The sequence below is a fragment of the Neofelis nebulosa genome, chromosome 10 (genome assembly GCF_028018385.1).
Source record: "Neofelis nebulosa isolate mNeoNeb1 chromosome 10, mNeoNeb1.pri, whole genome shotgun sequence".
In the NCBI taxonomy this organism is placed as follows: domain Eukaryota; kingdom Metazoa; phylum Chordata; class Mammalia; order Carnivora; family Felidae; genus Neofelis; species Neofelis nebulosa.
The window spans coordinates 108,184,810-108,210,882 of NC_080791.1; the positions used below are offsets into that span (position 1 = coordinate 108,184,810).

The 26,073-nt window shown below is 53.3% G+C and overlaps 3 protein-coding genes across 4 annotated transcripts; 2 read left to right on the forward strand and 1 right to left on the reverse strand.

Annotated features, from left to right (window-relative positions):
- The first annotated feature begins 1,147 nt into the window (after positions 1 to 1,147).
- Positions 1,148 to 11,249, forward strand: SNX15 (sorting nexin 15). The gene is made up of 8 exons (XM_058689589.1): positions 1,148 to 1,377; positions 6,425 to 6,460; positions 6,665 to 6,785; positions 8,321 to 8,436; positions 8,537 to 8,684; positions 9,009 to 9,152; positions 10,124 to 10,381; positions 10,695 to 11,249. The coding sequence occupies exons 1-8, from the start codon at positions 1,279 to 1,281 to the stop codon at positions 10,799 to 10,801; spliced, it is 1,029 nt and encodes a 342-aa protein (XP_058545572.1). The 5' UTR covers positions 1,148 to 1,278; the 3' UTR covers positions 10,802 to 11,249.
- Positions 11,250 to 11,745: 496 nt separating this feature from the next.
- Positions 11,746 to 14,295, forward strand: SAC3D1 (SAC3 domain containing 1). Its single transcript, XM_058689588.1, has 3 exons — positions 11,746 to 11,811; positions 11,988 to 12,568; positions 13,689 to 14,295. The coding sequence occupies exons 2-3, from the start codon at positions 11,995 to 11,997 to the stop codon at positions 14,189 to 14,191; spliced, it is 1,077 nt and encodes a 358-aa protein (XP_058545571.1). The 5' UTR covers positions 11,746 to 11,811; positions 11,988 to 11,994; the 3' UTR covers positions 14,192 to 14,295.
- Positions 14,296 to 14,436: 141 nt separating this feature from the next.
- NAALADL1 (N-acetylated alpha-linked acidic dipeptidase like 1) lies at positions 14,437 to 25,506 on the reverse strand. 2 transcript variants are annotated; one of them, XM_058689587.1, is made up of 18 exons: positions 25,284 to 25,506; positions 25,030 to 25,202; positions 24,824 to 24,945; positions 24,346 to 24,468; positions 21,957 to 22,240; positions 21,766 to 21,870; positions 20,972 to 21,057; positions 20,745 to 20,864; positions 18,042 to 18,127; positions 17,894 to 17,957; positions 17,742 to 17,809; positions 17,429 to 17,520; positions 17,257 to 17,347; positions 15,896 to 15,977; positions 15,639 to 15,812; positions 15,476 to 15,563; positions 15,276 to 15,368; positions 14,437 to 14,929 (listed from the first exon to the last, which is right to left on the reverse strand). In XM_058689587.1, the coding sequence occupies exons 1-18, from the start codon at positions 25,481 to 25,483 to the stop codon at positions 14,743 to 14,745; spliced, it is 2,238 nt and encodes a 745-aa protein (XP_058545570.1). In that variant the 5' UTR covers positions 25,484 to 25,506; the 3' UTR covers positions 14,437 to 14,742. The 2 variants fall into 2 exon arrangements, 1 of the variants encoding a protein (XP_058545570.1); XR_009250081.1 differs by lacking the exon at positions 14,437 to 14,929 and having other exon boundaries at positions 15,896 to 16,003.
- Positions 25,507 to 26,073: the final 567 nt, after the last annotated feature.

Below are 26,073 nucleotides of genomic sequence, written 5' to 3' on the forward strand. Positions count from 1 at the left end.
GAAGGGCTACACATATAGAGAACTATCTTCAAACAAAGATACGGTGCTAACAGAGAGAAGGGGGTGAATGCTGGACAGGCCAAGAAGAGAAAAAAAGAAATATCCACTGCAGGAGATTCTATTATAAAACACCCTCTATTATAAACATTCTAGAGATGAGAGATTTAGGCTCCAGTAATCAAAGGAAACCCATACAGCTGGTAAGAAGTGTGACCTCACGGGTGCCTGGGTGGCTCAGTCATTCTTGAGCTCAAGAGCCCCAACAGGCTCTGTGCTGACAGCTCGACGGAGCCTGCAGCATGCATTACATTCTGGGTCTCCCTCTCTTTCTGCCCCTCCCCTGCTCACACTCTCTCTTTCTCTCAAAAATAAACATTAAAAAAAAAAAATTCATTTGCAACTATGTGGATGGAACTGGAGGGTATTATGCTAAGCGAAATTAGTCAGAGAAAGACAAATATCGTATGACTTCGCTCACATGATGAATTTAAGATACTAAACAGATGAACAGAAGGGAAGGGAAGGAAAAATAATATAAAAACAGGGAGCAGGACAAAACGTAAGAGACTGTTAAATATGGAGAACAAACAGAGGATTACCAGAGGGGTTGCGGGAGGAGGGGTGGTCTAAATAGGTCAGGGGCATTGAGGAATCTACTCCTGAAATCATTATTGCACCATGTGCTAACCTAGATGTAAATTAAACTACAAACAAATTAATTGATTAAAAAAATGAAAGAAAATGCCATCAAAAAAAAAAAAGAAAAGAAAAGAAAAGAAAAAAGAAGAAAAAAAGTGTGACTTCAGAACTTGTGAAGCCATCCTGCCTCTCTGGAATTCTCTTTTGCTTCCCCTACCTTTCCTGAAAACATGAATTATCGAATCCTATGGAGGGAGACAGGGAAATGATTTGGCTACAACTGGCACACTTTGGACACAGTGAAAGGTGGGTGGATGGATGAAAGCGGGGAATTGGGAAGCAGAGAAGCTGGCGATGCTTGATGGGGCGGGTTTGACCTCGGGTCAGAGCTGAACGATCCAACCTCCCCAGCTTCAATCCCCCAGTTTACGCTTTACCAACAACCGTGAACTTTTTAGACGCTCCCTGGCTGCCCGCCTGGGCCGAGAGCTGCGCCGTCACTTGCGACTGCTCCCTAGGCCCAAGGAAGGAGGGCACAAGCCCGGCTGAGGCGGTGGCTGGCGGGGACTGACCCGGAGGGGCGGGGGCGGCGTGGAGGAGGCAGAGGCCGGCGGTCAGCTCCGCTCCAGCTCGGTTGCCATGTCCCGCCAGGCGAAGGACGACTTTCTGCGGCACTACACCGTCTCCGATCCCCGGACCCACCCCAAAGGCTACACCGAATATAAAGTGACCGCGCAGGTGAGGTGGGGCCCGGCGGGGACCTTTACCCTTTTAACTAGAGGGGGGCCGGGTTTTACCTTAAGGCAAGGAGCAGCTGGAAGCTCCCTTTTTAGACGACAGAAATGGATTTCCCCTTTAAGGGGAGGCTGCGGTAAGAGCCTCCGTTTACTTCTTTAGCCTTCAGGGGGCGAGGCCCTGGGAGGGCGCTGTCCTTTTAAAAGGGCGTGGACGGCAGTTCTCGGAGTGGGAGGGGTGGGTTCCCACGCCCAACGTGTGGTGTCTTCACTTCAGGCTGTGAATTTCTCTAAATTAACAGGAAAGCTCTGTTCCATCCAAATATCAGTTCTCCAGTCTCTTGGAGTAAGTTTTGTTAACTGGTTTGTTTGATGTTTACATAAAAGTTCCTTTTTAAAAGACTTTCATTTTAAATTCTTCAGAAAACACCGCTCTATGGCTTTAAAAATTCATACAGTTCAAAAGAATCTGAAGAGTAAGTCTCTATCTTCACGGTCCTAGCAGGAGGTCAATAGATAAAGACGAAAGTTGACGTATGTAGCAGTAACAACGTTTATAAGCACAGTTTATAGATACTTGGGGGAAACCAAGAGAAGAATTAAAAAACGGAAGCAGTCTAAAAGAGTATCTGTAGAATGACATACAAGAATTGGTTGGGGAAGACTTCGCTATTAATTGTTTTGTACCTTTAGAATTTTGAACTAGGCAACTATTAAACTGGTGCATTAGTAACTGTTAAAAGGATGCAGAAACTCAAAGATACTTCCAAAGTGATTTAAGTGCAGAATCCTAGATGTTTAAAATGAGCTTTCCCCATATCCTTTATGCCTTAACTTTGGCCTAAAAACGCAAAAAGATTGCCCTTAGAAAGATGAGATGGAGGGGGGTGGGAAGGGTGTGGCAAGGAGCTGTAGCCTTTTCCTAGAAGTCTTTCTGTGGAAGCATTTTTAAACAAGTAAATGCATTATTTTGACATATTTTTTATAACTTTTAAAGATAAGTAATTTTCCCTCCCTTACCATCCCCATCTGTCTGCCATCTTTGTGAGAACCAATGCAGCTAGTTTCTTATTTATCCTTGCAGATAAACCCTATATTTAAAAGCAAATATGTCAGAGGCGCCTGGGTGGCTCAATCCGTTAAGCCTCTGGCTCTTGATTTAGGCTCAGGTCATGGATCTACTCCCGAGGTTCATGAGATCAAGTCCTGAGTCAGGGTCTACACTGACAGCTCAGAGCCTCCTTGGGATTCCCCCCTGCCCCGACCACCTCTGCCTCCACCCTGCATTCTCTCTCTCAAAATAAACAAACTTAAAAAAAATTAGGTATGTCACAAAATTCTACTGACACCAACATTACACTTTATATTAACTTTATGTTGAATTTAAATGAAAACTTACAAAAGAAAAAAACAGATAATCACCTGACAAACCAAAAAACAATAAAAATTTTTAAAAAAGACTATTAAAAAAAGCAGATATGTGTAACACACAGTGACGTTCTACAAGCCACTTGCCGGTATTCCTTTTTTTGTTGTTGTTATTTCCCCTTGTAAATTTTTAAAAACTGACATATAATTTACATACATATGCCCAACTCTCAAGTGTATATAGCCCAGTAATTTTTACATTACATATGTATACGTCTGTGCAGGCAGCGCTCAGACCAGGATATAGACCCTGTCTTTTTTTGTTCCTTCCCAATCTATAGTCCTACTCCCACAGAGGTAACCACTGACCTGACTTCTCTTGCCACAGATTAGTTTTGTCTGTTCTTGAACCTCATACAAATGGAATCATCCACAGCAAGTATTCTTTTGTGTCTGGCCTTCGTCACTGTCTATATGGTGTTTTTGGAATTCATCTGTGTTGTTACATGTATAAGTATTCTTTTTTCATTGCCATGTGGCATTAGTCCCTTGTATAAATACACCACCATTTCTTTTTTTTTTTTTTTTTAATTTTTTTTTTCAACGTTTTTTATTTATTTTTGGGACAGAGAGAGACAGAGCATGAACGGGGGAGGGGCAGAGAGAGAGGGAGACACAGAATCGGAAACAGGCTCCAGGCTCCGAGCCATCAGCCCAGAGCCTGACGCGGGGCTCGAACTCACGGACCGCGAGATCGTGACCTGGCTGAAGTCAGACGCTTAACCGACTGCGCCACCCAGGCGCCCCGTCACCACCATTTCTTTATTCATTCTGCTGTTATTGGACATTTGGGTTGTATCTAAAAAGTGTTTTAGTTGCTACAAGTAGAGTTGTATGAACACATGTACAAGTCTTTTTTTTTTTTTTTTTTTTTTTTTTATTTTTGGGACAGAGAGAGACAGAGCATGAACGGGGGAGGGGCAGAGAGAGAGGGAGACACAGAATCGGAAACAGGCTCCAGGCTCCGAGCCATCAGCCCAGAGCCTGATGCGGGGCTCGAACTCACGGACCGCGAGATCGTGACCTGGCTGAAGTCGGACGCTTAACCGACTGCGCCACCCAGGCGCCCCGTCACCACCATTTCTTTATTCATTCTGCTGTTATTGGACATTTGGGTTGTATCTAAAAAGTGTTTTAGTTGCTACAAGTAGAGTTGTATGAACACATGTACAAGTCTTTTAATGGGCATGTGCACCCATTTCTTCTTGGTATGTACTTAGGAGTGGAATTAGTGGGTCATTTGATAGGTACCTGTGTAGTTGTTCTAGAAATTACCAGTTTGGGGGGCACCTGGGTGGCTCAGTCGGTTAAGCATCTGACTCTTGGTTTCGGCTCAGGTCATTATCTCCCCATGGTTGGTGAGTTCGAGCCCTGAGTAGGGCTCCGTGCTGCCAACGCAGAGCCCGCTTGGGTTTTTCAGTCTCTCCTTCCCTCTCTCTCTCTCCCTCTCTGCCCCTGCCCGGCTTGTGCTCGCCCACACTCTCTCTCAAAATAAATAGATTTTAGAAATTACCAATTTTCGGGGCACCTGCCTGGCTCTTTCAGTAGAGCTTGGGGTTGTGAGTTTGAGCCCCATGTTGGGTGGAGAGATTACTTAAAAATAAAATCTGAAGAGGGACGCCTGGGTGGCTCAGTCGGTTGAGCGTCTCATAATCTTATTGGCCAAACACCTTCTTTTGTGGAAGGTGCCTGCTCAAACATTTTGCCCAATTTTAATTTTTTTTAGTGTGTGCGTGTTTTGTTTTGGTTTTTTTAGAGAGAGACAGAGCACAAGTGGGGGAGGGGCAGAGAGAGAGGGAGACAGAATCTGAAGCAGCCTCCAGGCTCTGAGCTGGTGGCACAGAGCCTGACGCGGGGCTCAAACTCACAGACTGTGAGATCATGACCTGAGCCAAAATCAGACGCTTAACCGACTGAGCCACCCAGGCGCCCCTGTTTTGCCCAATTTTAAAAGTTGAGTTATCTTTTTAGTATTGATCTGTAGAAGTTCTTTATATATTCTGGATATGAGGTTTTTTGTTTTTTGTTTTGTCAGGTATATATATTCCTCAACAGTTTTTAAATCTAGTTTCTTTTACCCAACATATTTCAGGCAAGTTTGTCGTGAAAAGCAAAAGCCAGGGTTTTGGTCCTAGCTGTTCCTCTTACTTGCTGTGCGATTTTTAAAGAATTTTTATTTTTAACTGAGGTTTAGTTGACAGACGGTATTATGTTATTTTCAGGTGTACCACATAGTGATTCGACACTTATGATGAAATGTTGACCACGATAAGTGTAGTTGACCGGCTGTCACCATAGAAAATTATTGCAGTATTGGGGCACCTGGGTGGCTCAGTCTGTTAAGCGTCCGACTTCAGCTCAGGTCATGATCTCGCGGTTCGTGACTTCGAGCCCCGTGTCGGGCCCTGTGCTGATGCCTTGGAGCTTGGAGCCTGTTTCAGATTCTGTGTCTCCCCCTGTCTCTGCCCCTCCCCCACTCCCACTCTGTCTCTGTCTCTCAAAAATGAATAAATGTTAAAAAAAATTAAAAAAAAAAAGAAATATAATATAGTGGGGGTGCCTAGGTGGCTCAGTCGATTGAGCTTCCGACTTCAGCTCAGGTCATGATCTCACAGCTCATGAGTTCGAGCCCTGCATCGGGGCTGACAGCTTAGAGCCTGGAGCCTGCTTCGGATTCTGTGTCTCCCTCTCTTTCTGCCCCTAACCCACTCGCATTCTGTCTCTGTCTCTCTCAAAAATAAATAAACATTAAGAAAATTAAAAAAAGGTGGGGGGGGGGCTCCTGAGTGGCTCAGCTGGTTGAGCATCCGACTTCGGCTCAGATCATGATCTCACAATTTGTGAGTTCGAGCCCTGCGTCAGGCTCTGTGCTGACCTCCCGGAGCCTGGAGCCTGCTTCGGAGTCTGTGTCTCCCTCTCTCTCTGCCCCTGCCCCACTTGCACTCTGTCTCTCTCTGTCTCTCAAAAAGAAATAAAAATGTAAAAAAAATTTTTTTTAATTAAAAAAAAAAAAAAGAAATGTAACATAGAGACTACAGGGTCTTCTTTCCACCTCAGACCCCAGTCTGCCCTTCCAGAAGGTCACAACCCCAGTGATGGTTCTTCTGTGCTCAGGAGTGTTTGCCCACAGCGTCTCCCTCACTTAAGGAAGGAGGGGCTCCCGGGACGGAACCTGATTCTTTGGAGAACTTGAGGTTCTTTGGTTTCAGTGTGAAATTCAGGGACTTGGCCCTTTGAAGGAACTGAAATAGTGCTCCCTTGGGTGGTACGTAAGCTACAGTTGGAACGACGCAGAGAAGGTTAGTGTGGCCGCTGAAGATGGATGGCATGTAATTCACGAAGGAACTGAGATAAAAGTTGGGCCGAGGACCGAGGGGTGTGGACGGGTCCTTAGGGACCCTCGCGTCGGGCAGATGACGAAACTGGCGTATGGTAGAAAAACTGCTCCAAGTCACACAAAGCCTCGAAGCCAGGACACCTTGATAGCCGTGGTCAACAGCCAAAGGCACCTGCCCTTTTGAGGGGGGGCTGGGAGGTACCTGGGGCCTCCCTGGATTTTACTGGGTGATGGGGTGTCAGATGTCAGTCTCTGGACTCACCTGGTTCTTGCCTTTCTTCCTCAGTTCATCTCAAAGAGGGACCCAGAGGATGTCAAAGAGGTGAGGCTCCTGGGAGGAAGGGGGACCATTCCCCGATTCCAGATGCAGGAGCAGTAAAGGAACAACTGATCACTCCGCAGCCCTGGGAGGAGGGGGTGCTACGCCCCAATCTGCACACCCATGCTGGGGCCAGGCGGGGGGTGGGGGGCGGGGAAGCCTCTTTCCACCGTTGCCGGCCTGGGTCAAGTCTTGTGTCCCCCTTAGGTGGTGGTCTGGAAGCGGTACAGCGACTTCCGCAAGCTGCATGGAGACCTGGCCTACACCCACCGCAACCTCTTCCGCCGCCTGGAGGAGTTCCCGGCCTTCCCCCGTGCCCAAGTGTTTGGTGAGTGTTCATCCTGGCATTCAGGCCGCAGATGGAGGGACAGGTGGGCAAAGGGGACCCCTGCTGGCGGGGGCTGGATGAGGGGAACCCAGACCGCCAGCAGAGACACTTTTGGGGAGCTGAAGGCCCCTTAGAGACAACCTCCTTCCACACAGGGGGAAACTGAGGCTCAGAGCAGCCTAGCCTTTAGTGTGCGTCTCAGGCCCTTTAACATTCCGTCTTCGTTAGCCCCATTTTCAAGACAAGGCCGCTGGGACGCAGGGTCATGAAGGGGCTTGGCCCGTAAATGGCTAGAACCGGAATGCCTCCCCACAAGCCGGTGTTTCCTCCAGACCCTCGCTGTCCAAAAGCAGCAGCTGTGAGCCAGATGTGGTGAGTCTGAGCTGAGGTGTGCCTGTGGGTTGAATGCACACTGCAATAGAATGTAAATTATCCTGATAGCTTATCTATGGATCCCGTGTCCAAAGGAGATTATTTTGGTTGCTTGGGTGAAGTGAAACATATATATAAAGCATTTCACTTAACTCAATATAAAGATATTTATTTATATATTTATATTTATGCATTTATTTATATATTTTGTAGAGAGAATCTTTTATTTATTTATTTTGAGAGAGAGAGAGAGAGAGTGTGTGTGTGTGTGTGTGTGTGTGTGTGTGTACAGGAGAGGCAAGAGAAGGAGAGAGAGAATCCCAAGCAGGCACCACGCTGATGGCTGACACAGGGCTCGAACCCACGAACCTTGAGATCGTGACCTGAGCGGAAACCAAGAGTCGGACGCTTAACCAACTGAGCCCACCCAGGCGCCCCAAATGGAATATATTATTAACACCGAGTTAACCTGTTTCTTTTTACTTTTTTTTTTTTTTTTTAACATGGTGACTAGAAAATGACAAATTACGTATGCCACTCATGATGTATTTCTGGGCGGCCGGGACTGATCCGTTACTTGCGTCTGTAGACTCACGTGAGCTCCCCTTTCACAGTAAGAAGAAGGCTTGCTGCTGGCAGGTCATGCTGGGCTGTGGGCAGCGCAGCCAGCTGCTCCCCTGGCAGCATGATGACGAGGTCAGAGCTAGGTGACTCTGCAGGACATCTAGAACAGAGCAGGGCAACCGTAAACACAGAGCTACCTGCTGTGTGACCTTGGCCGAGTCACTTCTCTCTCTGAGCCTTACTTTCCTCTCCGTTACATCAAAACCGTCTGAAACTATTTTGTTTCTTGCTGGCTGGCTGGCTGCCCTGCCTGTCTAGGATGTGATATCCACGAGAGGAGAGGCCTTGCTTTTCTCTCTTTCGCCTTCTCAACACCAATCTAGCGCATTAGTAGGTGCTCGATAAACATCTGGCAAATGGATGACTAGGGAGCTCGGTCCCTGCTTGCAAGCACCCTCACCCCACCTCCCCGGGAGGAGCCAGGGAAGATTATGGGGAGGACGGCAGCAGGCTGCTGGGATCCTCTCTGGCTGAACCAGGAAAGTGACCCCTGTGGATCACTGCCTCTCTCCCCACCCCTTGCCTTGGGGCGGCTGCAGGCCGGTTCGAGGCCTCAGTGATTGAGGAGCGGCGGAAGGGGGCCGAGGACCTGCTTCGCTTCACGGTGCACATCCCTGCACTCAACAACAGCCCCCAGCTCAAGGAGTTCTTCCGGGTGCGTGTACCTGCTGTCCCTCTTCCCGGGTACCTGGGAAACCTACCTGCCCTCGAGGCCGCGCTGGAGATTTCCCCATCCCTGTCTTTCTCTCCCGCAGGGTGGGGAGGTAACCCGGCCCTCTGACATGTCCAGGGACCTACACATCCTGCCACCCCCTCTGATCCCCACACCGCCCCCTGAGGAACCCTGGTTGCCCCAGCCGCTCCCTGCAGAGAGGAGAGGCCTTGAGGAACTGGAGGTGCCAGGTACGTGGGGGGTGGGGAGGGCGGCAGGGCTGGAGGGTCTGGGGGTGGTGGCGGGCACACACTTCCTCCCCAGTAAAGATTTTCCCCAGTAAAAATTCTGGGGTGTGTTCCAGCCCCCCTACCATTAACCTGCTGAGGAGCTCTAGCCAGGCCATTTTCCTTCTCTAGCCTATAGTTTCTTAATCTGTAAAAGGGGTACAACCCTAAACATGGGCTTATCTGTGCCCTTGGGTGCCACAAGGATTTAATGAGAGGCAATTCCATTTTGAAAGCTGGGGAATGATAAGGACGGGCATGAAATGTCACCAATGATCTATTCCTCAGCGGATCCCCCACCATCCAGCCCTGCCCAGGAGGCCCTGGATCTCCTCTTTAACTGTGGGAGCACCGAGGAGGCATCCGGTTCCCCTGCCCGAGGCCCCCTCACGGAGGCTGAGCTTGCCCTCTTCGACCCCTTCTCCAGGGAAGGTAACAAGCTGGGACAAGCAGAGGGGGGCTGATGTGGGGGCAAGGAGAGTAGGCAGAGCCACTAACTAGCTCTTGTCGTGCCTGTGTGAATCCTAGAAAGGAGCCCCCCTTCGGGCAGCCCGCAGCCTTAGAATCGGAAGCAGGTCCCCACCCCCCATACTCCCCCCTGCCCTGTGCCAGGGCGCATAAGCTGGAGGCCCCTGGACAGTGGGCAACCACAGAGGAAGGAAATGAGCCACCTCCCGCCGTGGGATCTCCTCCTCCCTGAGAAAGCTTTGGAATAGGCAGGGGTCACCCTGTCTTCGGAGGGTTTGAGTTCCTTCCATTGGAAGCCCAAGGTAGGGGTTTCCCGGCTGGCTCGGGGTCACGCTGCAGATCTTGAAGGCAGGAGAAGCCTGTCGATCGGGGAGGGGTGAGGCTTGGGTTCAGAGAGCAGCACGGGAGGCCCTGCAGCTGCTGCTGGCAGGTGGAGGCCTCCCACAAGACCCCCGCCCCCATGGAAGGGGGAAGGCCCCCCATGGAGGGGGTTCTCACCTGAAGTTGTAAGACCTGAGATTCTCTGAATCCGTTATTCTAACATTCCAAGGTTTGGAGCCTTTCTATCCTTGGCCTGGTATGGTTGCTCTGGTTCCGTTAAACTCTGTGGAGAGAATTCTTACGTTTGTAGATCAACTATAGTCAGGAGAGGAGTAGGCCCAGTGACCCAAACCTCACAAACTAATGTTAGTGCGTACCCAAGGAAAGAATTAGGAAGGTCATTGTTTTTGTTTTTACAAAAGCAAAGGACTGCGTCAATTAAATAGGTCATGGCTAGTTTGCTATGCACAAACGACTCTTGAGTTGCTCAGGCACTGCTTCCCTCCACGTGGAACAGGTTGGTACCTTGATGGGCAAGAGAGTTCTGGGGATGGGCAGCAGGCCCTGGGAAAAGGAGGGCCAGTCTGGCCTGAGTCCTCCATATCTGATTGTAGAAGGTGCGGGCCCCCGTCCAACCCACCTGGGTGAGCTGGCAGCGATGGAGGCGGAGTCTGAAAGGCTGGACCAGGAACCCTGGGAGCCTGGAGGGCAGGAGGAGGAGGAGGAGGAGGAAGAACGGCCCGTCCCTGCATATCTGAGCCAAGCCACAGAGCTCATCACCCAGGCTCTGCGGGATGAGAAGGCAGGTGCCTACCCTGCAGCCCTGCAGGGCTATCGGGATGGCGTACACATCCTGCTACAGGGGGTTCCCGGTGAGTAGGCCTGGAAGGTGGAAGGGCAGGCCCAGAGTCCCAGAGAATGCAGCGAAGGGAAGGGAAGGTGCAAAACAAGCAAGTCCAGGGGGAGAAGTGTTGTCCCTGACCAGGTATATAACCTTGGGCAGTTTCTTTACCTCTTGTGGCCTCGATTTTCTTATTTGTAAAATGGGGAGAATAGATCTGATTCCCAGGGAGCGGGGGGGGGGGGGGGGGGGGGAAGATGCATGTTGATGCTCTGTGAACTGTAAGGGGCTGGACCAGGGGTTCTGAACCCAGGTGTCTCAGCTGAACCATTCTCTCTCCATAGGTGACCCATCACCTGCCCGCCGGGAGGGTGTGAAGAAGAAGGCAGCTGAATATCTAAAGCGGGCAGAAGAAATTTTGCACCTGCATCTGTCCCAACTCCCCCCATGAGAGGACATGAACCCCTACCCAGGACGAGCTCCAGCACTGCCAGCCACTCCCTTTTACTGTCCCTGGGGCCTGGCCCTATATCCTGGTCTTGTAACTCTAGGGGTCATTTCTGTATGTAACTGGACCAAGAATGAGACAAATAATGAATTTGAAGCTCCTTGACCACATCTGCCACCTTGGAATCAGGGGCTCCTACTTGTGATCCTGTCTCTCTTGTGTGAGCAGCATCTCTGGTCCTAAACTAGCTGTTTACCCATCTAGAACAGGGTTCTGCAAACTATGGCCAGCAGCCACATTTTGCCTAAGTGCCTTTTTCTGTAAGGCCCATGAGCTAGAAAGGTTTTTACATTTTTTAATAGTTGAAAAAAAAAAATCAAAAGAGTAGTATTCTGTGACAGGTGAAAATTACATGAAATTTAAGTATCTAAGAATAAAATGTGGAACACAATCAGGCTCATTCGTTTAATATTGTCTGTGGCTGCTTTCCCACTACACCAGCTGAGGTGAATAGTGGCAGAGCCGACTAATTCCAATCTGCAAATCCCAAAGCATTTACTATCTGCCCTTTGCAGAAAAAGTTTGCTGACCCCTGATCTAGAAAATAGGGAGAATAGTCTCCAGGGAAACAAGAGTAGAGAATGATAGCAGGACCGACTGAACCAGGTTATTGGGTGAAAAGGATGATGAAGGGGAACCCAAATTAGCGTTAGCCATTTTGGGAGGTGCCCAGAGGCGAAGAGCGAGGGTTTGGCAGGCAGAAACCTGGGAAGGCGTGGCTCTATTCCTTCCCCGCCCCTCCTGCAAAGCGGTTGGTTGCGGAAGGGACTACAAACTGGTGTGTCATGGGAGTGGGCGGGGCTGTGCGCGGTGCATCATGGAGGCTTAAGGGACGCCTGAGCCGGAGATGGTGGCGCTGAACTACAACGCGGGGCGTCTCGGGTGGCGCTGAACTACAACGCGGGGCGTCTCGGGAGTCCTGCTGGAGGCCTTGTGGGAGGGGACAAGATTCGGTGAGAGGACGGCGCTTGCCAGTTGGGCGGTGGGGACGCTAGGCCCCGGGCGGGGAGGCGGGGCCCCGCCACAATCAGCCAGCTCCGCCGCCAGAGTCCCCGCCAGCCCTCGCGTAGAATGGAGCGATTGGCCGCCGCGGTCCCCGGGATGCTGAGAGCCTGTCCTTTCCCCTCAGCCCACCCATGTCCGGCTGCAAGCTGCCGGTGGGCACGTGCCCGGACATGTGCCCGGCCGCCGAGCGCGCTCAGCGCGAGAAGGAGCGCCGCCTGCACCGCTTCGAGGTGGCGCCGGGGTGCCGCGGCGACCGGCCCCGCGCGGACCCGCAGCGCGCGGTGAAGGAGTACAGGCGGCCGGCCGCCGGCAAGGCCCGGCCCCCGCCGAGCCAGCTGCGTCCGCCGTCCGTGCTGCTGGCCACCGTGCGCTACCTGGCCGGCGAGGTGGCTGAGCGCGCCGACGCATCCAGCGCCGAGGTGGCCAGCTTCGTGGCGGACCGGCTGCGCGCCGTGCGGCTGGACCTGGCCCTGCAGGACGCGGGCGACGCCGAGGCGGCGGGGGTGCTGGAGGCGGCGCTGGCAGTGCTGCTGGCCGTGGTGGCGCGGCTGGGGCCCGACGCCGTGCGCGGGCCAGCGGACCCGGTGCTGCTGCAGGCCCAGGTGCAGGAGGGCTTCGGTTCTCTGCGGCGCTGCTACGCTCAGGGCGCGGGGCCGCATCCCCGCGAGGCCGTCTTCCAGGGCCTCTTTCTGCTCTACAACCTGGGTGAGTATGGGTCCCGGCGGAAGGGCAGGGGGCGGGGGCGGGGCGTGGGAAGGGTACCTCCCTGTAGACGGACGGTGGAGGCCAGGGAAGGAACGGGAAGCTCTACAACCTCACCATTAGCTCCCTCCCCATCCCTGCCTTCTAGATGTCTGTCGAGTCAATGCGCAAGATCCGCCGAGCCCCGACGTGGGCCTTCCGGACTGTCCATTCCCATATTTGGGTCTCGGGTGTTTTTGTAATAGAAGTGGAGAGGACAAGGTTGGAACGGGAAAATTCACCTAAGTGATTTTCAAACTTTTTTAAACCTGCAGTTCAGTGTTCCAAAGCAGCCATGATCATATGCCCATGAGACTTCTGACACAGAAGTATCAAGACATTAGATCCTCCCTGTGGGTGGATGGTGCGTTCTAATACTATCCTATTTAATTGTAATAAAATGCTCTTGATTTCACAACCCACTAATGGGTCAGAAGCCTTAGTTCACAAAAGAGGCCCGAGGTTCCATTGTCTGTGATTCTCCTGGAAGGGAAGCAGGGGCAGAAAAGCTCTTTGAAGAAAAGGCCTCACCAGGTAGACAGGGAAGGTGTGGCAGAACCAGCTTCCTCGTCTGTTTCGCAGCTAGGGCAGTAGAGAAAGAGCTGAGTTTGAAGCCAGAAAACAGATTTGTGTGTGTGTGTGTGTGTGTGTGTGTGTGTGTGTGTGTGTGTGTATGTGTGTGTGTGTCAAATTCTACGTACGAACTCAAGGACAGCCTCAGGCCAAGTCGTGAAGTCATCTGGGCCTGTCTCCCTCATCCGAAAACAATGCTTCACTCTGCTAAGAGGATCCAGACTGTTTGAAGGGGCTCTCTCTGCACCTCATTCCAATAAGGCTCAGGAACGGGCTGATGGAGAAAGGGGGAGGGAAAGTAAGCTTGGCCCAGGGGAGGGGCGTGGCCAGAGCGGAAGGTGGGCGGCCCAAGGTCGGAGAAGGGCTTGGTGGTAGGCCAGAGGGGGTGGGTGTGGCTGAGGACCTTAGCAGGTGGGAGGCTAGGGTGGGGGAGAGGCCTAACCTGAGACCGCGGAACGTGGACCTGATCAGAGAAACACACTGAGCTGTCCCCCGGCTTCCGCCCTCACAGGCTCCGTGGAGGCCCTTCATAAGGTTCTGCAGCTACCTGCCGCCCTGCGTTCCTGCCCCGCCCTGCGCAGGGCCTTGGCTGTGGACTCAGCCTTTCGAGAAGGCAACACCGCCCGCCTATTCCGCCTGCTCCGGATCCTGCCCTATCTGCAAAGCTGCGCAGTGCAGTGCCACATAGGCCGTGCCCGCCGGGAAGCCCTGGCCCGCCTCGCTCGTGCCCTGAGCACCCCCAAAGGCCAGACCTTGCCCCTGGGCTTCATGGTCCACCTGCTGGCCCTGGATGGGCCGGAAGAGGCACGGGATCTGTGCCAGGCCCACGGACTGCCCTTGGACGGACAGGAGAGAGTTGTGTTTCTCAGGGGTCGCTACATGGAGAAAGGGCTGCCACCTGCGGGGACCTGCAGTGTGTTGGTGGCGAGCAAACTGGGAGGGCGCACCCTGGAGGAGGTGGTCATGGCGGAGGAGGAAGATGAGGGTGTGGCTAGACGGAAGTCCCCTGCGTGAGGAGCTGTGAGCTTTCCCAGAGCCCAAGAATGGATCCAAGCACTCAGGTTTCTTTTCTCATCATTCCTACACAATAAAAGGAATTTGTTTTGTAGGGACAATAACTATAATTGATTTAGGTGGGGGAGGGCAGGGGGTTATTGAGACACGATAGGTATGTAGGGAGAGAGGAACCGAGCCTGGGCAAGGCCCTAGCCATCTTGGGCCTCAGTTTCCCTGCTGGTCCCTGAGGGGTGGGTCTCATGGTCGCTGGTTGGCATTATGCATCCCTCCCTTGCCCACGTACCACCAAGAGCAGCTGGTGGTTTTGACACTCCCCACCATCCCCGTCTCCGGATCTTCACCATCCTGCCATCCAGGATGAGGAAGGCTTGTCACTCCCTTCAGGTGTCCACAACTGGCAGGACCCTGAGCTGTTGTCTCAAGCTCTGGAGGGTCCAGTGATGGTGCCTTAGGTTGGCATCAAGGACGACTGGGGCACACCCAAAAAGAACTCGGGTGGGAGAAGGTCAGGATAAAGGATGGTGGGAGCTGGAGAAAGAGGGCTGGGGTCAGAGGTCAGCCACAGGCCGCAGGGTGGCTGCCGCGCCCTCCAGGGCCACCACCAAGATGCTGAGCTGCCTCTGCACTTCCGCCCAGGCTGCAGATCCTAGGCTCGTGTTCATGGCCCTGGAGCAGGCATTGGCCAGGCCTGGGAATGTGGCTACGGAGCCCGTGCGGGGTGCCCAGAGCACATGGCTGCAAGCAGATATGGGGGAGACGCAAAGTCACTCAGGGACCAGGAGAGGAGGGAGCTTCAGCCTGGAGGGGCCCCTCTCTGTACAGCTAGGCACAAAAGCGCCTCCCCGCCGCCTCTGAAACCTGCGGCCCTCGTTGCAGTGGGGGTGAGAGATGTACGTTATAGCCCCAAGGTGACCTTGATTGATTTGCCTCCCCTCCTTTGAGGCTGATTCCCCACCTGTTTCAAGGGGCTGTGCTGTGCTCTAAAGGCCAGCAGAACTCTGACATCTCTCCGCCCTCAGATGGGTGCCCCTTGCCCGGCCCCCACCGCACAGCACTTCCTAAGAGCCCTGAGCAGGCTCACCTGTAGTATCGTTCCTCTGGGAAGGCTCGCGGGTTTAGGAAGGTCCGTTCCAGCAGCATCAGCTGGTCGTTGAGCATCCGGACCTGCAGGGGGCTGGAAGTGACAGGACCTTGTCACCCTGGAACCAACAGCCCAGCTGCCAGCCTGCATCCTGCCCCGGAGGCCACCCTCCCAGACACCTGCTTGCTGCCCTTTCTCACTCAGGGGTGTCCTTCTGCAGCGCTGATACGTGTTGGCCCAAGGCCGCGGCTGCCCCCTCAAACTTCTCCACTGCTGTCACCAGAGGCCCTGTGGGCAACAGCCAGCATCTTAGCCCCGGAGGTGCAGGGCTCCCCACACCTCCATGTTAAGGGGGCTCCATACCCAGGCTGATGCTGTGCTGCTCCAACAGGACCCCGAGGTCGCGCTGGGCAGCCTGCAGAAAATTTCGGAGGGTCTCTCCGTAGTCACTGACGTTAAGAGGCAGAAAGAGGCTGTCACTGAGCCTAAGCAGCACGCTCCCTGCTGTCCGGGCCACAGCCTGATGGCTGCTGAAGCCTGCAAGGAATGCCATCAGGCCAGGGCTCGGTCTTCAGCCCACCGCCCTCCAGCCTCAGGATTCCCCCTGCCCCCTTCCTCACCAGGGTCCACAAATTTGTCCACGTAACCAAAGGTGTCAAAGGCCGTGTGGTAGGTGGGGTAGATCCTGGCCGAGGTCTTGCTCTAGGGGAACAAGGCCAAGTGACAGGCTTGAGAGGAGAAGCGGGAGAAGGCGAATCAACAGCGAGCTACAACACAGGGACATTATCTCGAATCATCGCCACGGGTATGAGGTAGGTTCTAGAATTCCTACTTCACAGAGGAGGAAACTGAGGCTCCAGAAGTAAAGTCACCTGCCTGACTCCAAACAGCTAAGAGTAGCAGAACCGGGTCAGGTGCCAGTTTCCTATTTCACGTGAAGAAGAGGGCTTGGGAATCGGACAAGAGGATTCAAATCCCAGCTCTACTGCCCTGCAGCAGTATAGCCATGGATGAGAGAAGTGGCTTCTTGGAACATCAAGCAGGGAGACACAAGCTGGGCACTCCATATCCCTTATCGCATTTTACCCTCACACCAGTGCTATGAATCACGCCTGTTTTATACTGTTACTTAATCTATTCTGGGGTAAACATTTTTGTCATATTTTAAGATCTCTGGAATCAGGATGCCTCTTTGGTGGTAAGATTTGTTTCTTGGGGCGCCTGGGTGGCTCAGTCAGTTAAGCGTCCAACTTTGGCTCAGGCCATGATCTCGCAGTTCGTGAGTTCAAGCCGAATCTGTGCTGACATCTCGGGGTCCGGAGCCTGCGTCAGATTCTGTGTCTCCCTCTCTCTCTGCCCCTCCCCTGCTCGCACTCTCTCTTAACAATAAATGAACATTTAAACAAATGTTTTTTAAATTGATTTTTTCAAGTAATGTCTACACCCAATGTGGGGCTCAAACTCACAACCCTGAGATCAAGAGTTGCATGCTCCACTGAGCCAGCCAGGAGCCCAGGATGCTTTTTTTTTTTTTTTTTTTTTTTTGAGAGAGAGCACAAGTCAGGAACAGAGGATTCGAAGCGGGCTCTGAGCTGTCAGGGAGCCTAATGTGGGGCTTGCACTCACGAACCCTGAAATCACGACCTGAGCAGAAGTCAGATGCTGAACCTACTGAGCCACCCAGGTGCCCTGCCCCAGGATGCTTCTTAAGTCAATGTCACCCTGCAACTAACTGGCAGTGTTGCTTTTTTTCCCCCCTGAATAGTGCGCATCACCATAGTATATCTTAAAATCAGTAGTATCTTAAATGTGATAAATTGACAGGTGAGCATAAACATGTTCAGAGAGGTTAAGACACTGGGCTGAGGTAGCACAGCTACTGAGAGGTGGAGCCGGATTCAGTCTGCACTAGAGCAGCTCTAAAAGAGGAAGGGGATGGCGGAGCAAGGTACGGAGCTGGGAGACAGGAGTGCCTGCTCACCCGGTCATAGGTGTAGGCGATGTCCATGGAGGAGATGCCCAGGAAGTGAATGAAGGGTGCGTAGTCGCTGCCAGCACCCAGAGAGCCCAGGCTGTGGGAAGAAAGATGGTCGGGTTGGAGGCCGCTGGGCCAGCCCGCCCTTCCCGGGCCCCTGTCCTGGCCCTGGGCTCACCTGGGAACCAGGCCGTATTCTGTGCTGCTGCGGTTGAAATACCGGATCCAGTTGTCGTAGATGCTGAGGCCGTCGAGGCCCGGTGCGGGGATCTGACCCGGAGAGGAATCCAGTCTGGGGCTGGCCTCCCCCAAGGCCCAAGAGGCCGTCGTCCTCCGCTCTGCCCACTGGAGTCTCCTTCCTACGCATAGCCCTGCGGCTCCTACAAAGCCTGCCCCCAGCCTCCTGACGCCAGGACCCTCTAATAAGTACCAGCTCCAGCCCCGCCCACCCCGCCTGGGACAGCCCTCCTCCCGGCCCCACCCCCTTTCACCTGTTTGGCCGCGGAGAAGATGACGCTCTGGACCGGGGGTGTTCCCTGAGCCCTCAACGTGGCATTGGCTGTGGGAAGATCAGAAAAGCCTCTATTCAGGCCCCAGGCCCTCATTACCCGCCTCCCCCAGCCAGCCCAGCTGCCCCCCGCACCAAACACGGAGATGTCCACGTTGATGTAGGCCACGGTGCGCTCTTGCAGCTTGCTGAAGAATTCCTGAGGGTGGGAGGACCGACGTCAGCTCAGCGGTGCCCTGCCTCGGGAATCCCCTTGACCGCCAGCCTTGCAGGGCTCACTCACCTCGGTGAATTCTGTGGAGCCAATGAGGCCAAACTCCTCTGCCCCCCAGCTCGCAAACACTATTGATCTGCGGGGCCGCCAGGTTCCTGGGGAGGGGGATAAAGGGCTGGAGGACAGGGTCCCCGGATCTTGGGGTCGCTTGGAAATATTGAGAACGTGGAGAGGAGGAAGGGCTGGACGGGGCGGGGCTGCCGGAGACAGGAGGTAGGTCCCAGCTACTCTCCAGCCCAGCCCTCTGGCCCAGGCTCCCTCTGGCCTCCTTTTTCCAGCCCCCGGCCTGTGTTATGACCCCACCACAAAATTGCCCCCAATACCAATCTCAGGTGGTCCCTTCTGCCAGGATGCCCTCCCTCCCCCTTCCTTATAGGCATGCTTTGGGTAGACATCCTGACCCTTGGCCCCCCCAACTGTCTCCTTCAAGCATCCTATGCCAAACTCTTCCGGAACCTTCTCCACTTGGTAATAAGACACTGATGTTCTCCTTAGGGCATTATTCATATTAAGCCAGTCCTCAATGCCTTGAGGGAGGGACTGTTACAGTCTCCTTTTCGCAATTGAAACTGAGCCACAGAGAAGTTAAATGACTTGCTCAGGGTTACACAGCTGGTAGGAAGCAGAGCCAGGGTTCAAATCCACAGCCCGGCTCCAGAGTCCAGGGGCTTCACTAGCTGCCCACACTCCCTCTCACTGCCTCTGGCGACCGCGTTTCCATCTCCAATCTCGATGCCACACCGCTCTTGCCGCAGTCTCCAGCCGCCTTCCAGAAGCCTTAGCAGCCCTCGCTTGCCCCTTACCTCCTCCAGACACCCCCTAACCCTCCACAGATGACACATACCACTACCACACATGCAGTGTGTGATCCTGGATTGGCCCTTGAACCAGAAATTTCTTTTGCTCTAAAGGTCATTATGAGAACAACTGGGACCATTGTTAATTTCCTGATTCTGGTCATTGTATGGTGGTCATGAAGGGAAATGTTCTTGTTTTTAGGAAATACACAGTTTATGGGTAAAAGTTCAGCATTTCTGCAACTTTCAAACACTCCAGAAAACAAAAAGAGAAAGAGAAAACAAGGTAAAAATCCTAATATCAGGAGTATCTGAATGAAGGGTGTCTAAGGCTTCTTTGTACTATGTTGGCAAGTCTTTGCGTAAGCTTGAAATTATTATTTTTTTTAAATTTTTAATGTTTTTATTTATTTTGGAGACAGAGAGAGACAGAGCATGAGCAGGGGAGGGGCAGAGAGAGAAGGAGACCCAGAATCCGAAGCAGGCCCCAGCATCTGAGCCATCAGCACAGAGCCCGACACGGGGCTCGAACTCACGGACCAAGAGATCATGACCTGACCGGAAGTCGGATGTTCAACCGACTGAGCCACCCAGGCGCCCCAGAAATTATTTCAAAATAAAAAACTTGAACAGCAACGACAGAGACAGAAATTCCTGCCCTTGTAACGGGGATAAAACCACAAGCTCAGCCCCCCTCCACTTATCAGTTGATCTCTACCACGCCTGTGATTTTGCATGCCATTTATGCCACCAACTCCCCAGTTTATCTCTGGAGTCTCTATTCTGACCTGGAGATCAGCACTTTCAACTGCCTGCTTGCCCTCTCCCCGGGGGTAATGTCTCCTAGGCCCCTCAAAATCCATGTGTGAACGGGCACGCATGTATAACGATGTGATTTGTGACATCAGTAACGTAAAGAGGAAAGACAGCGCTTTCTAGCAGTAGAGTTTCCTATGAGATTAACTTGGTATCCATTCAAATTATGGAGTGATAACTTTAGCATGTTGTAGGTAATGGAAGATGAAAAAGTTCCAGAGATGGATGGGGGCGATGGTTGTACAACACAGAATATACTTAATGCCATAGTTGTACACTTAAAACTGGTTAGAAGCGCAAATTGTATGGCACGTATATTTTACCACACACACACAAAAGCTAAAAAAAAAAAAAATCAACATGTAAAGAACTAACCTCATGTTCTTCCCCCTCGATCTGCCCTCTGACCCCAATTTGTTTTTCATAAATGGCACGGCCATATATAGGTTGCTCAAACCAGCAATCAGGGAGCCAGGAGTCCTCCACTCGTCCTCTCTCGCACCTGTGACACCCACAGACCTCCTTCCCATTGCCCCCACCTTGGCCCGAGCCCACTATCCCTCCTGGCCCTGAGGATGCCAAGGCCTCTGACGGGTCCCTCCATGTAGGGCCTTCACTCCCCATAACCTCCCCATTTGGAGCAAGAGAAACTGTGACCACCGTTGTCTTTACACACGGCCACTCAGGTGTTCACTGTGGGGTCTGCTGTGCCTAGAACTGGCTTGGCACGTAGTAGGCATACAGGACATGTTTGTTGAGTTAACGACTGCCTGTCATCCCTGCCTCAACTAGGCTGAAGGCAGAGCCCGGGCACTGCCTTCCTTACGGTGGCACCCGGCTTCCCTCCACTGGAGGGACACAGGAGGCTCTCAGAAGCCACCGCACGAGCTCCCCATGTCCCACTGGGCGACCGGAGCAAGGCCAGGACTGGTGTCCGTGCAGGTCGTCCCCCAGGGCCCTCAGGCTTGGCACAAGTGGGCACTGGAGAGTGAGAGAGAGGAGGTGGGAGAGGGCTGGGTGGGGGAAACTGGGGGAGGAGTGAGCTGCGGGTGACCTCCTGCTGGGAGAGTCCCTAGACCGGGGACGGGGGTTGCCTCACCCTTCTTTAGCAGGGTCCCCAGGACTCGGGAGAGCTCCAGGAGGACTGCAGTGCCACTGCTGGGGTCCACGGCCCCATGTACCCAGCTGTCCCGGTGGTTTCCGTACAGCACGTAGCGGTCTGGAGAGACGAGCAGAGGCTCAGAAACCAGGGAAGAAGGAGGGTGGGCGGGGCCAGCCGGGCGGAGCGCAGGGGGCGTGGTCAGGGAGCTCCGACGGGGCGCTCACCGGGCTCCACCGCCCCGCGGATGATCCCCAGGACGTTGGAGGAGTTCCGCAGCTCCAGGCGGTTGTGGACGCTCACGTTCACCTGGCTTGGGGAGCCAAGGGGGCGAGCAGAGTCTTGGCCCTGCCCACTCCCCCTCACAACCCGATACAGGGGAAACTGGGACCCAGAGCGAGAAAGGGACACCACGAGGTCACTTGCCCAGAAGTACCTGGAGAGGCAGCAAGGCTAGAGCCCCGCTCTTTAGAGTCCGTTCTTTTCACGGACTGACTGACTCAGGTGAGAGTATTTATTGGATACTTAGTGTATGCCTGCACCGTACTAGGCTCTGGGCAGGGCCTGAGACAGACACAGCCCCGCCCTTGGGGGGACCTCCCTCCCCTGAGCGAGACAAACCACGAGGAAGACAGCACCTGCAGGCGGTGAAGGGGTGTGGCGAGGACACTAACAGGTTGACCTGTAAGAGGACACCTGGTGGCAGATGGGGGGAGGACAGGCCAGGAGTGGCAGGAGCGTGGGGAATGGTGTTCAGGCAGAGGGAGCAGCAAGCAAGTGAAGAGGCCTTGGTTTGGGAATGAGTTCAAGAGAGAGAGGGTGGCTGGAGAGTAGAGGGTGTAAATGAAGGGCGGGTGGAACCCCACAGGGCCTTGTGGCTTCCCCAAAGACAAGACAGATATTTTGGAGTCAGGGGAAGGTTGGGAGAGAGAAGAAAGGAAAAGGCCAGGCCTTGATGTGGACAGAGAAGCATAACAAGGGAAGAGGAGAGGAGCCTTGAGGAAGCGGGGCCCCACCTCACCTGTCTGCTGGGAAGTCTCCATCAGGTCGGAAGCCAGGCCCCAACTTGTAGTCACAGCCCAGTGCTCCCTGCCAGGCAGCTGGGGCCGAGGTTCCCTGGAGGTTACTGAGGAGGAGGTGGAGGGTGTGGGGGTTGGAGGTTGGGGGCCACTGGATTGCGGGCAGGGGCCCCCGGGGGGCACCAGAGCTTACCAGAGAAGGATTTTTGCATCCTCAAAGCCAATGGGCTGAGTGGGAATGGGAGGAAATCCAGAGACAGTATCAGGGTTCAGGCGGAAGGAAGAAGGATTGGCCGGAAGGTAGGGAGTCAGAGGATCCCCAAAATACTCATAGTAGGAGCCTCGCTCCACCCCTGAGGGAGGCAGGCGCCAAGAGTTCGGAAAGGTCTGGCTGGCGGAGCTGTGCCCATCGTTGATGTCTGCGGGGTCCGTGTACACCAGCACCCCAGCTACCCCGTGCTTGGCCGCATTGACAGCCTGCGGGACGGGGATGAGGCTGTGTTTAGGGGAAAGGAGAGGGGATGTCATGTCCTGTTCCGCTCCCTCCCTCACTGTGGCAGTCAGGATGGATCTGTCTTCCCACAGGCAAGATGATGCTCGCACAAGTCATTTACTGCAGCCCTGCTCGAGGGAGCGAAAGACCGCCGGACATAGGCAGGTCGATGCTCATGAGCAGGGCTGTCACGTGATCGGAGGCATCGCACAAGGGCACCCTGGGCAGCTGCGTAGGAGAGCAGGGCCACCGCTCACAGGAGCCAAAAGGCAGAAGCAGCCCAAGTGTCCATGGGCAGAATGAATGCATAAGCCAATGTGTGGTATACAGCATGCAAGAGGCAATTACTCAGACTTGAAAGGCAATGAAGTTCTGCCACAACATCGATGGGCCTTGAAAACATTATGCTAAGTGAAGAAGCCAGGCACACAAAGTCAGTATTGTGTGCTTCCTCTTATATGAGGTTTCTAGAATAGGCAAACTCATATAGCTGGAAGGTAGAATAGAGGTCACCAGGAGCTGGGGAGGGAGAGAGGGGGCGTTATTTTTAGTGGGCACAGAGTTTCGTTTGGAATGATCAGGAGTTCTAGAAATGGACGGTGGTGATGGTTTGCACAGCATTGTAAAGCTACTTAATGCATCTGCATTGGACCATTAGAGATGGTTAACACGGTCAGTTTATACTGGTATATTTTAGCACAATGAAAACAAAATAGTACATAGAAAGAAAGAAAGAAAGAAAGAAAGAAAGAAAGAAAGAGAACAAGGACACAATTTGTGTGCCGAAGGAGAATCATCTCCAGGATGTATTAAGGTGAAAAAAAGCACACCTTGAAAAGGCGGGTATAGTATGCTGCTTTTTTTTTTTTTTTAATTTTTTTTTCAACGTTTTTTATTTATTTTTGGGACAGAGAGAGACAGAGCATGAACGGGGGAGGGGCAGAGAGAGAGGGAGACACAGAATCGGAAACAGGCTCCAGGCTCTGAGCCATCAGCCCAGAGCCTGACGCGGGGCTCGAACTCACGGACCGCGAGATCGTGACCTGGCTGAAGTCGGACGCTTAACCGACTGCGCCACCCAGGCGCCCCTATAGTATGCTGCTTTTAAACAAAAAGAGGGAGAAATAAAAATATATATTCATATGCATTTCTTCCAAAAGAAACTGTGGATAGATTCCTCTGTGGAGGATGGCATGACAGGAAAGCTTTTGCACTCTAAACTTTTTTTTTCTCTTTTTAACTGGAAATTCTATAGTTTGTGTAACTCCATTATGGCTCTTCCTCTTTTCTCTTTTGCAGATCTTATTATGGGCACTTCTCTTTTTTTTTCTAAGTTTATTTATTTGAGAGAGAGCATGTGTGCAAGCGGGGGTGGGGGGGGCAGAAAGAGGAGAGAGAGAGAGAGAGAGAGAGAGAGAGAGAATCTCAAGCAGGCTGGGAGCTATCCGCCAAGGGGCTCAATCTCCCAAACTGTGAGATCAAGACCTCAGCCAGTGACCCCAACCGAAATCTACATGAAATTTACTACCCTAACCATTTTATAGCCTGCTGTTCAGCGGCAGGGAGGACATCCACATTTTATTGCACTACCATCACCCCCACCCACTTCCAGAATTCTTCGTCTTGCACATCTGAAACTCTGTACTCGCTAAACACTAACTCCCTATTCCCTTCTCTCACTCTATATGTTTAAAAATAAAAAAAATCCCGCATTTTTGAAAAACACACATGTGAACTACTCAGCCAAAATGTTTAGTTGAAAAGATGCAGGCCGGGAGGGAGGGCAACAGGAGGGACTTAAGTTGAATATTCAGGAGAACTTAGACCCCCAGAATATCAAAGTTTACCTGATCCATTTATTTCCTAAGGCTCAGAGAGGTTAGGGGAGGCATCCAGGGTCACACAGCACATCATGAGTGGTAACAGCACAAATATAGCTCACCTCTTGTGCCCCAGCCCAGGGCTCCGCAGGCCACTCAACCCTGCTCCTTCCTCTTCCCCTCTCTTCTTCCTGTCCTCTGCTGACCACCCCATCACACACACACACACACACACACACCAGTTTCCTGTACTGGGGGCTGCTGCTCACCTTGGCCCCACGCCCTGTACCCCCATAGCGGGTCAGCGCGATGGTGCCTTCCAGTCTGATGCCCTGAGTCTGTAGCTCCATAAAGTCTTCTTCCGTTCCCCGGTTGGCGTAGACGAGGAGGCCCTGGTCCCAAGGGGAGGTGATCCTCAGAGCCAGGCCCAGGAAAGAGGGGGTGAGGAAAGGAGAGAGGGAGGCCGAGTGGCAGAGTGAAGGATTTCGATTCTATTTTCCCCGCCTCACCCAGAGCTTGTAAACTTCCCAAGAACGGAGTCACATCTCGTTTCCTCTGGGTCCAGGTGCCCTGTAGTGGGCCTGGCCTTGAACACGGGGCCATTAGCGTTTGTAAAATGACTAGGCGATGGGCAAAAGGTGTGGCAGTGGAGTTTAGGGGGAAGGGCCCTGGGTCAGGAAGGGAGAATTCGGGGTGGAGCCACAGGGGACTGGGCCTCGGCAGAGGGGAGGGAGTGTCCAGGCCCACCTGCGGGGTTCCAGGGGGAGCGTAGGCAGCATAAGGTGGCACCACATCGGGGCCCCCCTGCTCCCCAGTCAGGTTCTGTTCACTCTGGCGGCAGGAGAAGAGGATGGTCCCAGTGGGACCCACTGTGGAGGAGGGGCAGCATCAGAGCTGGGCCCGGCAGGTCCCGCCCCACGGGCATCCCCAGACCTGAGTGGGAGGGACCTCACCGACAGCCACCCGGTTGGGCTGCTCCCGGCTGGGGAAGGACAGCAACACTTCGTACGTGGGGGCCTCCGCCGCGTCCAGGCCTGACTCCGGGTCCCGCCAGCGCTGCAGCAGGAGCTGTGCCAGCGCCTCATCCCGGGGGCTGGAAGCCAGGTGAGGCTCCCTGGAGAGTTCTCTGCGGGGAGACAAAGGGCCAGGCCCAGGGTCAGGGAGGCGCCTCTGGTGAACAGGAGGGGAGGGTAGACAGCCCTCTCACCTAAGGTTCTCTCGAATCTTGCTGGCATCCAGCTGCTTCATGACGGTCTCAAGGATCTCCAGATCCAGGTCCTGGGAGACTGAGACGCTGGGAGCTGGTGCGTCGGCCCCTTTGGGAATGGCGAAGTGGCCCAGGATGATCCCCAGGCCCAAGAGGGCAGAGGCCCCCACCAACCCCCCAAGCACCTTCACCCACTGCATCTTGTGGAGTCTTGGCCAGCTGGGGTCACTCCTTATAGATGGGTGTCAGGTCTAGTTAACCATTACCCCATGGGTGGCCCTGCCCTTTGGCCCTCCGCTGGCGGGGAGAGTCAGGGAGCATCCTGCAGGGAGGGCCGCGAGCTGTTCCCATCCACCTCCATATCTGCATCATTCACCGAAGCGACCCCCAGGGTATCAAGTCCATATGGGCACACTGAGGCCCAGAGAGGGACCAGGTCTCAGCCAGAACTGGAACTCAGAGCCACTGTTCAGAGCAATGCTGGGCCTGCCCCCAGCCACCCCTGCCTCTGTCTCCTCAGCGCCCTTTGATTTCCAGCGCATTCAGCCCCCACTGCTTGAGCAGGTTTTGAGTTCAAATGCCGTCCTTGCTGGATGTAAGCTGTGTGACCCTGAGCAATTCGTTTAGCTTCTCTGACTCTGTTTTGTTTTGTTTTGTTTTTTTAAAGCTGTCAAACGGGGATAATAGATCTGTTTCACAAAACTGGTGCTGTTTTCATTAAACAAGACCACATCTGCAGAAAAATCTAGCCCAGTGTCTGGCACATCATGGGAGTTCAGTACATTTTAGC

What these genes read in the sequence shown, in the direction of transcription:
- SNX15 (XM_058689589.1), top strand. Translation starts at nt 1,279, where the DNA reads ATGTCCCGCCAGGCGAAGGACGACTTTCTGCGGCACTACACCGTCTCC. An exon ending in CCCCCGTGCCCAAGTGTTTG is followed by an intron (nt 6,786 to 8,320) that starts GTGAGTGTTCAT and finishes GGGCGGCTGCAG; the next exon opens with GCCGGTTCGAGGCCTCAGTG. An exon ending in AGCTCAAGGAGTTCTTCCGG is followed by an intron (nt 8,437 to 8,536) that starts GTGCGTGTACCT and finishes TCTCTCCCGCAG; the next exon opens with GGTGGGGAGGTAACCCGGCC.
- SAC3D1 (XM_058689588.1), top strand. Translation starts at nt 11,995, where the DNA reads ATGTCCGGCTGCAAGCTGCCGGTGGGCACGTGCCCGGACATGTGCCCG. An exon ending in CTTTCTGCTCTACAACCTGG is followed by an intron (nt 12,569 to 13,688) that starts GTGAGTATGGGT and finishes CCGCCCTCACAG; the next exon opens with GCTCCGTGGAGGCCCTTCAT.
- NAALADL1 (XM_058689587.1), bottom strand. Translation starts at nt 25,483, where the DNA reads ATGCAGTGGGTGAAGGTGCTTGGGGGGTTGGTGGGGGCCTCTGCCCTC. An exon ending in GATGCAAAAATCCTTCTCTG is followed by an intron (nt 21,871 to 21,956) that starts GTAAGCTCTGGT and finishes CCTCCTCCTCAG; the next exon opens with TAACCTCCAGGGAACCTCGG. An exon ending in CTGCAGAAGGACACCCCTGA is followed by an intron (nt 15,369 to 15,475) that starts GTGAGAAAGGGC and finishes TGTCACTTCCAG; the next exon opens with CCCCCTGCAGGTCCGGATGC.